Here is a 14,833-nt window from a genome sequence, read left to right on the forward strand (position 1 = left end):
TTTCCAACATAATCTTTGTCTCATTTGTGCTCTAAAAACAGTAAATTAACAACATTCACTGTCCCATATTGTTTTTTATTGTTATATTTTACTTTAGCTGTCATATACCATTGAGCACACCAGCCAGCATGCTAGCCAGCTAGCAGCTAAAGAAGCTAACTGCTAGCAAATAAAACTGTGTCAATCAGAAAAGCTATAAATTACTGGAAGTTGAGGCAAAGCAGCTGGAGGACTTGACAGGGAAAACCAGAAAATGTTCTTCATGAAATATAATCCAGTAGGATTAACAGAAGGACTGCATAAAGGGACAGTTCAAGATAAGTAAAGGATGTGTCTGAGCTGAGAATCATGTAGAGGTTCTCTAGTGGAACCACAGGATGAAAATGTACAGTAGAGCTGGGAATGAGCAGAACAGGTCCTCTTTACAATTAAAGTCTTACGTGTAAATTTAAATGAACTGCCTCATCACTTCATGCCTGAATTCTGTCCAAGTTTCCTTTCTGTCCATGAGACTGTTTAACTGTGAGCACAGTTAAAATATTTTTTTTCTTCCCTTCCAGAACCTTCCAGTCACTCGGATCCTGGACAACCTGATGGAGATGAAGTCGAACCCTGTGAGTTTGTGTGATTTCACTGAACGCTGGTAGAAGATTTGACTTTAAGACCAAAGAACATTTTGTTGAGGATCCAGAAATATTTAACGATTTCTAAACATTATGAGGGCAGACGTTTTTCTTTGACTGTTTCCTAACCCTAACCCTGGTACTTCTGTTGAAGTCAGGATCTGAATACTTCATCCACAACAAACACACACACACACACAGTTAAATTCACATGTGACCACATGTGCAACCGTCGAACACACACACACAGTGATGATGATGATGATGATGATGATGAATGAGTGAAATTTTTGATTTGGCTCCTCTGGTTCATGTAGTCATTTGACTCATTTGCACACACACACACACACACACACACACACACACACACACACACACACACACACACACACACACACACACAGTGCAGGTTTCTCAGCGTCTGAAGTTACAAACGAGCAACAAAGATCCTGTTGTTGTGACTCTGACGGGGGGAGGTGGGGGGAGGAGGGGGGAGACAGGCCTGGGATGAAGATGAAAGAAATAGAAGAGCACATTCTCCCTCTATCAGATTGTCGTGTGTGTGTCTGTGTGTGTGTGTGTGTGTGTGTGTGTGTGTGTGTGTGTGTGTGTGTGTGTGTGGGTTTTGTTTGCATGTGTGTTTTTGGTTTTGTTGAGTTTCAGATGTTGTGATGTAGAGTATTAAAGGGACAGTTCAGAGTATTTGAAGTGTGGTTCTGTGAGGTTCTTCTCCTCAGTCAGTGTTCTACCTGCAGTAGATGGAGGCCTCCAGTTTGGAGAAGCAGCAGGAGTTACTGGTGTAGGAAGCTAATCAATAACATTATGCCTTGTTACATCCTTTAAGTCTTGTTACATCTTATGTTTAGTTACGTCTTTTTCTTCTTGTTACATCTTTTTTGTTTTTTTAACATCTTTTTAATTTTGTCTTCTTTGCTCTTTTGTCTCATCGTGTCTTTTTTGTCTTCTTACATTTTTTTCATCTTGTCACGTCTTTTTCATCTTTGTTACGTTTTTTATGTGTTGTTAACATCTGTTTCATCTCGTCATGTCTTTTATGACTTTTTTGTCTTGTTGTGTGTGACGTGCACTGATTGACGTGCACTGATGGACACATGTTGGATCACCTCAGCTTACTGATGAACATCATATCTGCTTTGTTTCATCTCAGCACAAACAGAAAAGTTAAAACCACAGTTTTGGACGATGTGCAGGGACTATTTCTGGACAAACAACAGTCAGTTGGTCCTGCCTGTTTTCAGCTGGTCCCTCGTGAATTTGAAAAAGACTTTGCCATCAAAAGAGACAAGAAAAGAAATCACTGGGGGGAAAATATTAAAATGTGACCTGCGGTAAACTCTGTTATTATGAAAAGATGAAACAACATTTAAAGTTCAAAGTTTAAAAGCGTCTTAGTTTCTGTCATTTCAGTGTTATAGTGTTATACTAAACTAAGAGTCGGTACAGATCAGAGTTTGTCCTCCAGTACAAACTCGTGTCTGATGGAAGTCAAACTCTCTGATCTGTTGACATGAGTGAGGAGGCGCAGAGCTGCAGCTGATCCAGTTCAAGTCTGCACCTCTACATGATACAAGCCCATCATGAGATATTTATTATGATATTAAAAAACAAAGGAACATGACAACTTTAACAAATATCCTTTATTCAATAATAGATCTGATTTGTGCAGAATTTTTTGTTTGTGTTTGTCCTTTCAACTTAAATTTCTTCTGCTTTCCTCTTTTTTATTAAAATAAAATCAAAGCAGCAGCCGTGACCAGAGAATCTGTAAAACAAAAAAAAAACTTGGCATGAATTGTCTTTTGGCCATGAATGTTTGAATTTTGTGCAACAGCAGAATAGCAGCAGTCCTTTTATAAAATCAAATGTAATAAAATGTATTTTATTAATATAATATTTTAGAATATAATTAAAAATGTCGGTGAAAGTTTGTTTCAGCGTCCACGTTTTGGACAATAAAGTTTATTGTTAAACTGTGAAATTTTCTGCCTCCGTTGCAGATCTGTGGCACCAGTGTTTGATCACCACTTTTTAGGGATCAATGTAAAACCTGTGTTTTCTGTGTGTATGTTGTGTATATTCTGTATTTTTTTACTCCTTAATACCAGCAGCCTCAGTGAATTCAGTATCGGTGTCTGCCTGGTAGAAACGTGGCTGATTGAGGTCAAACACTCCGGTGTGTAAAATGTGAATACAGTAACACACACAGCTGATCCAGTTTAACTCTGCAGCTCCGTCTGCTTTAACCGTTTATGAGTCCAAAAAGATTTGTGACGACTGAAGTGTCTGTGGGAGGAAAAAGGAAAAGAAGTGTCCCTGTAATAAAAACGACACGTGTCCTGTAATAAACTGACTGTGTGTGATTTAATAACTCAGAAAAGTGAAGTTATTCTTTCAAGACGTTAAATTAAAAGACCTCTTAAATCTGTCAGCAGCAGGCGGTTATGAATCTGTTACATGTTTTCAGTGAATGTTAATTCAGGTTTCAGATGAATTCAAGTGAGATCCAGAGAAAACACATGTGGAGGTGACCGGCGGACGAATCAGCTGACTCATGTTTTTTCTCTGTTTGTCTTCCAGGAAACAGATGACTATCGATACTTTGACCCAAAGATGCTGCGAGGCAGCGAGAGGTACCACTCCAACACAAACTGATAATCACTGCTGATCACTTTATTTATTCTTGTTTTTTGGAATTCAGCTTTTTATTGGTTTTAGGAGATGCTGGGTACGTTTAATGTTATGGTTACAGTTCATAAACTAGTGCAGGAAGGTTCCTCTTTCAGTTTCACATTTCCAAAAACTGTGAAGTCTTGTGGTTGTCCTGCGGTAATTTGAGACAGTTTATAATTGTGTTATCAGCAACATTGTAGGACTTGGACAGAATACAGCTTCTTATCTGTAAGTATGTCCAGAATAATGTGCCAATGCCAATCCTGATCAGTTTATTAATCTGTGTCCACATAGCGTTTTTTGTGCGGCAGCTTGGAGCTCTTTTAGTTGAAAATTCTTTAAACTTGTCCAAAAGCCGTGGCTGTCACCACAGACACTTTTTTTCCAGACAACCAATCATATGCAGGTTTTTAAATTCAGCTTTATCCAGTAAAAACAGGTGAACAACTCTTCTCCCATCACCAGTCGACCCATTTGTCTCGTCTCTGATGAGCACAGAAGAACCAAGAATTGACTCCTGTCAGTGCAGGAACCCAAAGAGAAAACACTTTTTAAAAGTGTCTGTGTGTTCGTCTCTCAGGACTCAGCAACATCTGATTGAATCTCTGTGGTTCGAAGTTTAGTTTCTCTCCTGCGTCGCTGTATCAGGGCTCGGCAATATATCGATATTCCATCGTATCATGATATGAGACTAGTTATCATGATAGATTTTGGATATCGTTATATGCTGTTATGTCATAACTGTTGTCTTTTCCTGGTTTTAAAGGCTGAATTACAGTAAATTGATGCCGTTTCCTAAACTTACCAGACTTCTAGCTGTTGTAATATTTATCTTAACTTATTCTTTTAGTTATTATCTCAACATTCCTGAGGATTATTAACAAAAAATCTCATTATATTACTATCTTGAGAAATAAATATAGTCATCCCTAAATTATTGTCACACTATCGAGGTATTTGTTCAAAAATATTGTGATATTTATTCATTTTTTCACTTCTCAGCCTTTGCAGCACACAGTCACAACCTACATGATCAATAATCATGGATATGGACCGATATGAACCTTCACTATGGTGACAGGTTTTTCAGCTGTTGTCCAGGTCTGGGTTGTGGTCAGATATTGAACCTGATTCATGCAGATGCATGTGGTTCTGGACCGGCAGACTCTATATAAACATAACCTGCACATCTGACAGACATCTCCTGTTTTTTCTTTTTGCTGTGGTCTTGAAAGAGCTTCTGAGTTTTGTTTTTTTAAGCTTAAAATTCTGGTATTGTGACCGCTGTAGTCCAGATGCAAATCCCTGATGCGCCGAGTCAAACGGAGCCAGCGCACTTGTGTGGAGACGAGCCAATGAGAACGAGCGGCTTCCTGTTGGTGCTCGTAGTGAAAAAAATGTCAAAGAGCAGAGGGTCGATGCTACACTGTGATATTGTTGTCATAGAAACAAAACACACACATGCAGCCTCCTACCATCACTTTTCTTCCAGAAAAAAAAAAATACTCTGTGGACACAGGCCTCTGATTTAGTTGAAGTTTTCAGTCAACGTTAGCAGAGCTGCTAACAGCCTGTTGACTGGTAGAAAGCTCAGGAATGTCTCATAATTTTCACTCCTCTTCCTCCTCTTCTTCTTCAGCTCCATTCCCAGGAACAAGAACCCGTTTCAGGAGGTGAGCAGAGTTTCTGTTTCTGGACTAAAGTTTGATTGATGAGATTCAGTTGCAGTTATTTCCAGGACAAACAGAGGACGAAGAAGAAACAGAAGACAGACTGGAAATGATGCTGCGCATCAGAAATCTGCTGAACTGCAATGAACTGCTGACAAACCTGACAGAGTTAATTCAGTTCAGAGGATTAAACTTTATCTCCTGCTGAAAGAGTCTAACACTCTGTAGTTAAGCTGTAATAAATCAATACATATAATAAAGATTTAATGATGTAAACCTGCTGTAAAATTCACCTGACCAGGTGTGAAACTAAAACCATTAAGACGTTTCTTCTTCTCACCTGTTAGTTGACATGTGTGACAGTAAAACATCTGAGATCAGTCCCAAAGGAAAGTAAAGACCAGGAACTCTCTGACTGATCTGAAGTTGTTAATTGACCCTTCACTAAGCCCCGCCTCCAAACAGCAACTGTCCAGTCACATCTTAACTAGAGCTGTCAATCTTTCCATTTGTCTCCATGTTGAAGGTGAGCAGAAGGCTCAGAGGAGAGACACTCAGTTTCATGAGTCTGGATGGTGGCGTCTTTTTGTCGTCTCTCAAAAACATGAAACACAAGAGCACACGTGTGATGAATGGATTCAACTCTGTCCTCATCTGCTCTAATATAAGCTGGAAACATTAGCATGTCCAGCTAACTAATGCTAGCTTTAACTTTAGCTCCAGTCAAACTTGTTAGATCCCACTGCATCTGCATTTGTTCTGTGAGGGTTTGAGGAGGATGTGAGCTGATGCGTCTCTCTCTGGCTTGCTGTCTCAGGTCTAAGCCTGGTTAGCTTAGCTCTTATCCCGGCTCTCTTCCTGTGGTGATCGTGGTCCGGCTGGTCTGGCTGGGTGACCCGTCTCAAGGTCCACTGCACTAATCGAGTCCCTGCTCTTCCTTTTCCCACGTTAATGAGTGTATTTCTATCATCTGTCATGTAGATATACCTGCTGTATTTCACCATCTGACCAATGTTAGCTGAGATGTAAGCTAGCTTTAGTCTCAGTCTGTTAGCATTAATGTTATATCATGTACACAGCTGTTAGCTAACTTTACATAAACACTTTCACAGGGTTCTTGTCAGCTGGAGACTCAGCTGGCTCAAATTGAGTTAGCATTAGCATTAGCTTACATCAGCCAGCTACACTTATGAAATCTGCTTGTGAGTCATTATTTTAGTCGACACAATCCACCATCGTCAGCTAGAAATGAGAATCTGCTTTAATTTAACTTTTCTCAGGAATCACAGACCTCGTGTTTCAACAGTTACTCCCAGGTTGGATGTTAAATCTGCCTCCGTTATCACCGTAAACTGAATAAATGCAGTGTGAGAATGGAAAGCTTGACAGCTTAGCAACAGTAATGAAGGGGGCGGGGCTCAGTAAAGGGTCAATTCTTTTGTACAGAAAAGTGATTTTAGTTCCTGCAGACAGAACCAGATTCACTGACGTGGAGTCGATCTGTTTTCAGGCCATCGTGTTTGTGGTCGGAGGAGGAAACTACATCGAGTACCAGAACCTGGTGGACTACGCCAAGGTACTGAAATACTGTCTGTCAGAGTCCAGGCAGCAGCAGAACAGTTACAGGTCACAAACTGCAGAAAAATGGAAATCTTACCCAGAACATAGACAATCAAGTCTGCTGATTGGACAGATTTTTAACAATCTGCTTGGACCCCAGTTATTGATGCTTTTTCTTTTAATATTCAGTTTGTCATTTATTTAACTTTTTTTTTTTTTTTTTTACATAAATATGACATTTGAAAGTGCAGAGATACAGATCACATTTTCTTTTTATGATGCATTTGTTATTTGGTGTTTTATAAAGTGTCATTTCCTGTTGGATCAGATGGATCTTTGGCAGCAGGAAACATGATGATATAACTTCCTGTGTTTTCAGTTCAAACAGGGAAAGAAAGTTGTTTACGGCTGCAGTGAACTCTTCAACGCTGCTCAGTTCATCAAACAGGTGAGACACAACACCTGTCTCCTCCTGTCCTGCTGTCCTCCTCCTCTCCTGCTGTCCTCCTCCTCTCCTGCTGTCCTCCTGTCCTCCTCCTCTCCTGCTGTCCTCCTCCTGTCCTCCTGTCCTGCTGTCTTCCTGTCCTCCTCCTGTCCTGCTGTCCTGCCCCTGCCCTGCTATCTTCCTGTCCTCCTGTCGTCCTCATGTCCTGCTGTCCTCCTCCCCTCCTGCTGTCCTCCTCCTGTCCTCCTGTCCTGCTGTCTTCCTGTCCTCCTCCTGTCCTGCTGTCCTGCCCCTGCCCTGCTATCTTCCTGTCCTCCTGTCGTCCTCATGTCCTGCTGTCCTCCTCCTCTCCTGCTGTCCTCCTGTCCTCCTCCTCTCCTGCTGTCCTCCTCCTGTCCTCCTGTCCTGCTATCTTCCTGTCCTCCTGTCGTCCTCATGTCCTGCTGTCCTCCTCCCCTCCTGCTGTCCTCCTCCTGCCCGGCTGTCCTCCTGTCCTGCTGTCCTCCTCCTGTCCTCCTGTCCTCCTCCTGTCCTGCTGTCCTGCCCCTGCCCTGCTGTCTTCCTGTCCTCCTTCTGCTCTGTTTAAACTGCAGAATTAATCTAAAACTAAAGGAGAGAAATGAAGTTTTATTTCGTACTTTCTGTGACCTCAGTGACCTCCTGACCTTTTCGTCCTCTCTCTCCACAGCTCTCCCAACTGGGCCAAAAGTGATGGGACACCACCAACAATCTGTGAACCTCTCTGTTTCCCGTCTCTCTGTCTCTCTGTCTCTTTATTCCAGTTGTTTTATATTAAACTCTGTTCTGTAAATGAATTAAAACATTTCCCATCTGAACTGTAACTTCTGTCTCTTCCTCTCAGCACTAATAAAACTCAACAGTTTAACTCATTGCAGCTTCACTCTGTTTTTTTACTCACAGTGATGAAGGTGCAGCTTCATCATCAGCCCAGTTTCAGTCTCCTCACTGGTTTCCAGTCAGTTTTCCAGTTCATTTAAAGCTCTTCATGGTTCAGTTCAGGCTCAGATCCTCAGGCAGGACTCTGCAGGCTGCAGGTCCTCAGTTCTGGATCAACAGTCAGGACCCCTCAGGTCACATGTGAACTCTGCCTGAAGATCTGAAGCTTCACAGTCTGAAATAATCAGAGTTTCTGTTGGTCCTGAATAAGTTTTTAAAAATCTCAAACTCAATAACAAACTAAATTTTAGGCATTAAAAAGTCATAAATGTGATTTTGACAGGTCTTAAAAGTTGACTGGATGACGTTTTTACCATTTCTTTTATAAAGTCACATCAATTTAAACAACACTCGTCCTTGTCAATCATCGTGCCTCATAGTTTTGTAACTTAACGGTCACATAAAAAGATGGGAAATTTGAGTGTCCATGTCTCAGACTTTGTGTAACCTCACTGTATGAAATATTTCTGCACAAAACCTTTTTCACAAATGTACAAAACAATTCTACAGCTAGAAAATATCTTTACATGTGCACAGAATATTTCTACAGTTGCAAAACCTGACACACTTGTATATGTGCATGGATTTTTTTGCACATGCACACAAAAAGCAATATACAACTACAGGCTGTGAAATTATTTGTGACAATCATTTTCCAAGCTCAGAATCTTGTGTAAACATGGTGTAAATAACATTTTTATTAATCAGCATGACATGTTGGGGCTTTAGGAGACCAGGCGAGCAGTATGGAGGCATTTTATGTTTTTATTCTGATGTTTTTTTATGTTTGAACACTGTATTGTTAAAATCAGACGAGAGAAAACTGATCAACAGACACTCAGCAGGTTCAACTGTCACCTCCTTTAACTCTCATTAAGTGTGTTTTCCTTCAGACTGGAAACTTTGTCCAGTCAGAGGAGGAGGAGCAGGACAACACACACACACACACACACACACACACACACACACACATCATCCATCACTCTAAAGGCAGCCTGGCACAGTGTGGTACAGCTCTGCTGCTGCTGCCATGTTCCTCCAACACCACAGCACCAAAACAAAGAGATCAATCTGAGGATTATGTCATCATGGCATTTTAATCTGTGTGTGTGTGTGTGTGTGTGTGTGTGTGTGTGTGTGTGTGTGTGTGTGTGTGTGTGTGTGTGTGTGTGTGTGTGTGTGTGTGTGTGTAACCAGTGTGGGAGCTGATAAAATGCTCAGCTGTTCCCTCAAATAGCTGTTAACTGATCAGAGAGATCTCTGTTCTGCTGCTCTGTGGTCACACTCACCTCTCCAAGGTGAAAAAACAAACAACCAATTAATCATTAATCATTTCTTTATTTTCAAAACAAAACCACATCAAACAAGGTGCAATTACTGTTATTTTTATACTATTGATTGATCAGCTATTTTATAATATTGATTAGCAGATTCTTAATTAGTTAATTTATTAATTGCAAATTAATTGATTAATGATTAATCATTGAAATTCTGACTCCAAACCTGCTGCTGTGTTATTTTTTAAATCCTGGTTTTCATTGGTCCGTTTGTGATCAGATCACCTGACTGGCTCCTAAAATGCAGATGAAAGGTTTGGATATTAATTCAAATTATACTCAACTATGATTTCCAAAGTAACTAAGTAGATTACATGGTGTAATTAAAAGTACAGCCTTGAAAATCTACTAATAGAAGTACAAGCATCCTAAAAAAAAAAAACACTACTTAATCACAGTAACGTGAGTATTTGTAATCAGTTACTTCCAGCTTTGTATCTGACACAGACAGAAATCTTTTTTTTACAGTTTGGTTCAGTTGAGGATGAGACTGAAAACTTTCTCCTCCCAGCAGCTCAAAGATAAAATCACTGTTCCAGCTAAGTGCACGTACATACATTTTACATACATACAGATACATTTTTCTGTAGAAGTGACTCACATCAACGCTGGAAAATATGATGGCAGAATATCCCAATAAGATGAAGTTTTGTTTTTAACGTCCACATCGTAAGTACAGCTGATGATGTCAGTGGTGATGCCCCAAAGAGCCAAAGTCTGTCATCGAGCTGATCAGATCCAAATTGAGTCAGAACTCTTATTATCAACAGAAATGTTTCTTTTAGAAATAATGAGCCATTAAATGTTGCTCCATGTGGGAACTGTTTTCTTTTTACTAGAAAATAAAGTTCCACCATGAAAATGTTCCATGGATTAACTTTAGGAACCAGGTCATGATTTCTGTTGAGTTTCAATTATAAAGATTTTATTTACAGCACATAAACAATTATCAACTTGGGCCCCGTTTCCCAGAGCCTTCGTAGCGCTACGTGCGTCGTAAGTTGTATCTTAAGGTCTCCCTTAAGCTTACGGGCTGTTTCCCAACTCTGGGAAACAGCCCGTAAGCTTAAGGGCTTAATTGAGTAGTTTTCTATGAGTACTTGTATTTTTATGAGTAGATTTTCAAGTCTGTACTTTTACTCATACTTAAGTATGCATTACATCATGTAATCCACTTAGTTACTTTTAAAATCATAGTTGAGTACTGCGTACAGTTTGAATTAATATCCAAAACTTTCGTCTGTATTATTTTAGGAGCCAATCAGGTGATCTGATCACAAACGGACCAATGAGAAAGATCGATAAGAGATATAAAAAAAACAAAAAAAACACAGCAGCAGCAGGTTGGAATCAGGATTATAATCATTAATTATTAATTGATTAATCAATTAATTGCTGTTAAGAGTTAAAGTAATTAAGAATGTACTAATCAGTAGTATAAATATGTCAGTAACTCATTTAACATTGGTTTGTTTGATGGATCGTTTGTTGAATAAAGAAACTTAAAAAATGACGAGAAAAACAAAAAAAATTAAAATGAGAACAAAACTGATTTTAGACCAAACAGAAACCTCTTTGATTGATTTAGCTGCTATTGATAATTCATTAAACATCAGCAGTTAAAAAGTAACTAATACTCTGAGTAGTTTTTGAGAAGAATACTTTGTGTTTTTACTGAATTATTTTTCTAACAGGAGTACTTTTACTTGTAACTGAGTAAAATTTTAGTGATATAACAGAACTTGTACTTGAGTACAGATCCACTCAGATCAGACGCCACAGGCTACTGTCAGCTGCTCTCTCAGGTGAGTCTCGGTGCAGGACGAAAAAAACCCAGGTGAGTTCTCTGTCCTCTTCTCACTTCCTGTTTGGCTCTTTGACCATCACAGGCTGAGTTCCATTTAGTTCTATCATACTGGAGAGAAGGCCGACGTCTCCGAAACTCAAAAGAATATCTAGAAACCATCTCGGTTTGATTTTGGGGTGAACTGTCCCATTAAATTCAGGATCATTTTTCATTTTAGAGAGAAAAACAATTGAGGGCTCAGATTACAGATTGAATTGATGCAGTGGAACGTTCTCCCTCCTGATGGGTTCTGTCTGTTCCCATCTGACTGCTGCTGAGTGACTCCTGACCAACACCAAACTGAAAACAGGAACATGTTGAACATTCATCACACACTAAAAAAAATCAGATTCATTCAGCGATGGAAACGTGATGGATTCATTTCAGGAGAAACTTTCCTCGATTAGAAACAGAGTTCAGCTCAGTGTGAAACCCCACGTGCTTCTGTTTCTATTATTTCTAGTGCAGAGACCACCCGCCCTCACACACACACACAGAGTTAATCCCAGCTCCGTGTCGGGGATGTCGACTCTGTTATGTTGACTCTATGACCCGGGAGCTGAAATAATGAGGAGGAGGAGGAGGACGACAACAAAAGAAAGAGTTTTACAAGCAGGTGATGAGGAGGAGAGTGAAGGGAAGGATGGACGAAGGTGAGAGATGAAGAAGACGTGAGCAAGACGGAGGATAAGAAAGGTTGATGAGAGGGAGAGGAGGAAGAAAGAGAAGGAGAACCATCTGAAAGTGAACACTGTTTCAAAAAGCTGATGATTAGGAAGCTTCATGATGCTCTTAAAGAACATCCACAGAACGTTCTAACATCAGTTCAGCTGTTCCTTTTCACTTTGAGTCGACCTGAGACTTTTCAGTTCTGTCCTGGAGACGCTCTTCTGTCAATTATCGTGTCAAAACTGCTCCATGTTAAATAAACCATTCTGATTGGTCCCAAGAGATCCAGGACAGGTAGAGGTCAGTCTGAACAGGACGGTGAAACATGAGCTCACACGTCTGTGTGGTTCACACTGGTTGGTCTGTTTGTGAAAACCTTCAGGTTCAGGCACCGAATCTTGTGCAGGTTTGTGAGACTGAAGCTGGACGCTCCCCGGTTTTAGTTCCCCTCTGCTTCCAGCCTTTGTGCTAAGCTAGGCTAAAACACTTCCTGCACTGAAACACACAGATGAAACTGACCGCTCATTTACTGTAACACACACACACACACACACACACAGATCATTGCAGGTCATCCAAGTTCTCCTCGTGACTGTCAGCAGGCTGCAGCTCAACGTGGGAGTTCAGGTTTTATCTGCTGGATGAGAGGAAACATCCAGAATCACTCAGTGACTGTGACTGTGTGTTCTTATTCCAGCAGAGAAAATATCAAGAACTCCTTAATACCACCTTAATACCACCACTGTTCCGACTTAATTAGCTGTAATAAGAATAATCTTACGTAAAAAAGATCAAAAGGTCAAAGATACAGAGATTAATGTTTGTTACCATCTGAAGAACAAAAAAGAATAAAACGGTCCGTCTTCTTCATTATGAACCACTGTGAGGATTTTTCTTCTTCATGTACAGTTAAAGGTTTTTTTTTTTTTTTTTAAGTTTTTCAGTTTAAAAGGCTGCTGACTGGTTTCTAGTTTAAAGGTAGAATCAGTAGATTTTATCTGAGCTGTTTGTAAATGCAGCAGAAAGATAACTGATTGTTGAGTCTCGTTCCCTGGACGTCAGATACCGACAGATTCTGTTGAAATGAGATGGTACAGGAGGCAGCGGTGCTCTTTATGATGATTGAGAGGGAATAGTTTAGTGTGTCAGTGTTTTTTTTTTTTTTTGAGAAAATCCTGCACAGTTTGATTTAAAATCAACAAGAAAATACCTACTTCATTATCCCTCATTCAGGGAAAGAGGGAACTATTGTATTTTAGGTGCAGTGGTCTTCTTATTGGCTGGTGGAAACACCTGGATGTGTTTGAAATAATATTGAGGTCATGAGTTCAACAGAACCACAACAACTAGGACACTAAAAAAAGATTAATTTTATGTAAGATTTAATCTAATCACAGTTCAACAGAACAAGGTTTTAAAAAAACTAAATTCAAATTTAAACTTAATTAAAAACTAACCTGTTTAGTAAATCCAAGTTCAGTGATGAAAACCAAAATGAAGCAGAGTTTAATCCATATGAACCTGTTTGTTAATTAAAATAAATAAAAAAATATACTGCAGAGCTGTAGGGACTGATTAAGTATAAAAGATGAGGAAATGCTAGCTAGCTAAAAAGCTATATTTTTACAATGTTTGCTAGCCAGCTACAAAGTAAAAGAAATATACTAAACTTTATATTGTCTGCCAGTGAACAAAAAGCCAACAGAACACAACATTGTTTGCTATCTAACTAAAACGCTGACAGAATGTTACACTGTTTACAAACTAGGTATAAAAAAATAATTAAAAAAGCTTCAAATCATTTCCTGGTTAGCTGAAGATTTAACGAAACATAACATTTACAAAAATTTGACATTGTTTGCTACTTAACTCAAAAACCAAAAGAAAATGAACAAAACTTAATATTGTTTGCTGATGAGCAAAAAGTCAAAAGAGCCTTACATTGTTTGCTAGCTGGCTAAAAATTAACATGAAATTGTTTTCTAACTGTTTGCGGACGTTTTCTGTCTCATGTTTTTTCCTAAAAAGCAGCAGAATCATCCTTAAAAACAAACCGACTCAGACATTATGTAATAATTATGTTCTGCCTCATCACATATTGATCTCTGATCAGTTTGTTCATAGCTCAAAGCACATTGTGAAACTTTGATCCTACATTTCTGAAACTGTCAGAACTTTTTTCTCAGGATGTTTTTGTCCTTCAGACATTTCACCATATTTCCCCCCAGACTGGTCAGCTGTTCATCAGTGTAAATCTGTTTTAATTTTCTGTCTGTGGAGACTCACAGAACAAACAGATCAGATATCCTGTTGCTAACAGCAGAGCTGCTCTCAATATTTTCACATCTCTCTGCTTCATTAAGTGAAACATGAGGCGAGAATTGCTGCTGCTGCGGTCGACTCGCTGATGACGGACAGATGAATCTTCTGTTCCACTGCTGCTGCTTGTAATAACAGTCATTTAACTCCAGTGTTGCTTTAAAGAGTCGTTTTTATTTAACCAACTTAATGATGAAAATACAAAGATCCTGAACGCCGTTAAACTGAACCCCTTACTTTCTTTTTCCTTTATTAACTCATCAAAGACTGGATAAATTATTACATTGTAATTTATTTAAGTTTAAGTGAGTTTTTGGACATACAACACGGGATCAAACAACAAAATTAGAATTCTTAATACACACACAGATGATTAATTACATTCAGAATTTAATTCATTCATTCATTTTGATTGAGCTTTTGAAAAAATACTCCCTTAAAAACCCTTTTGTGTTAATTTAACCACTAATTAATCACGACTCTGTAATGAACCCCACAATTAAAAAATTAAGGTGTACCTGTGATGTAAGCTCTTAGTTCACACTGAACACACATTAAAATCCTTTACTTTGTTACAGCGTATTTTTATTATACGTTAAAATCTGTTAAGTACCATAAATATCATATATAATTTGTAGTAAAATCATGTTGAAAATGTGAGTTTATCAAATATGATACAGCTGGTATAAAAGATATCTGTGATTGAATATTATGAT

General features: G+C 39.1%; 1 protein-coding gene across 1 annotated transcript in view; it reads left to right on the top strand.

Annotated features, from left to right (window-relative positions):
- The window catches only part of scfd1 (sec1 family domain containing 1), a 34,398-nt gene extending 26,519 nt beyond the window's left edge, over nucleotides 1-7,879 (top strand). Inside the window, exons 20-25 of the mRNA XM_084742212.1 lie at nucleotides 561-614; nucleotides 3,222-3,274; nucleotides 4,954-4,987; nucleotides 6,495-6,560; nucleotides 6,924-6,992; nucleotides 7,678-7,879. Coding sequence (XP_084598338.1) covers nucleotides 561-614; nucleotides 3,222-3,274; nucleotides 4,954-4,987; nucleotides 6,495-6,560; nucleotides 6,924-6,992; nucleotides 7,678-7,701 — 300 coding nt within the window. The 3' untranslated portion in view covers nucleotides 7,702-7,879. The remainder of the gene's footprint in view (nucleotides 1-560; nucleotides 615-3,221; nucleotides 3,275-4,953; nucleotides 4,988-6,494; nucleotides 6,561-6,923; nucleotides 6,993-7,677) is intronic.
- The last annotated feature ends 6,954 nt before the right edge of the window (nucleotides 7,880-14,833 follow it).

The sequence above is a fragment of the Lutjanus erythropterus genome, chromosome 18 (assembly GCF_056507025.1).
Source record: "Lutjanus erythropterus isolate fLutEry1 chromosome 18, fLutEry1.hap2, whole genome shotgun sequence".
NCBI lineage: Eukaryota > Metazoa > Chordata > Actinopteri > Lutjaniformes > Lutjanidae > Lutjanus > Lutjanus erythropterus.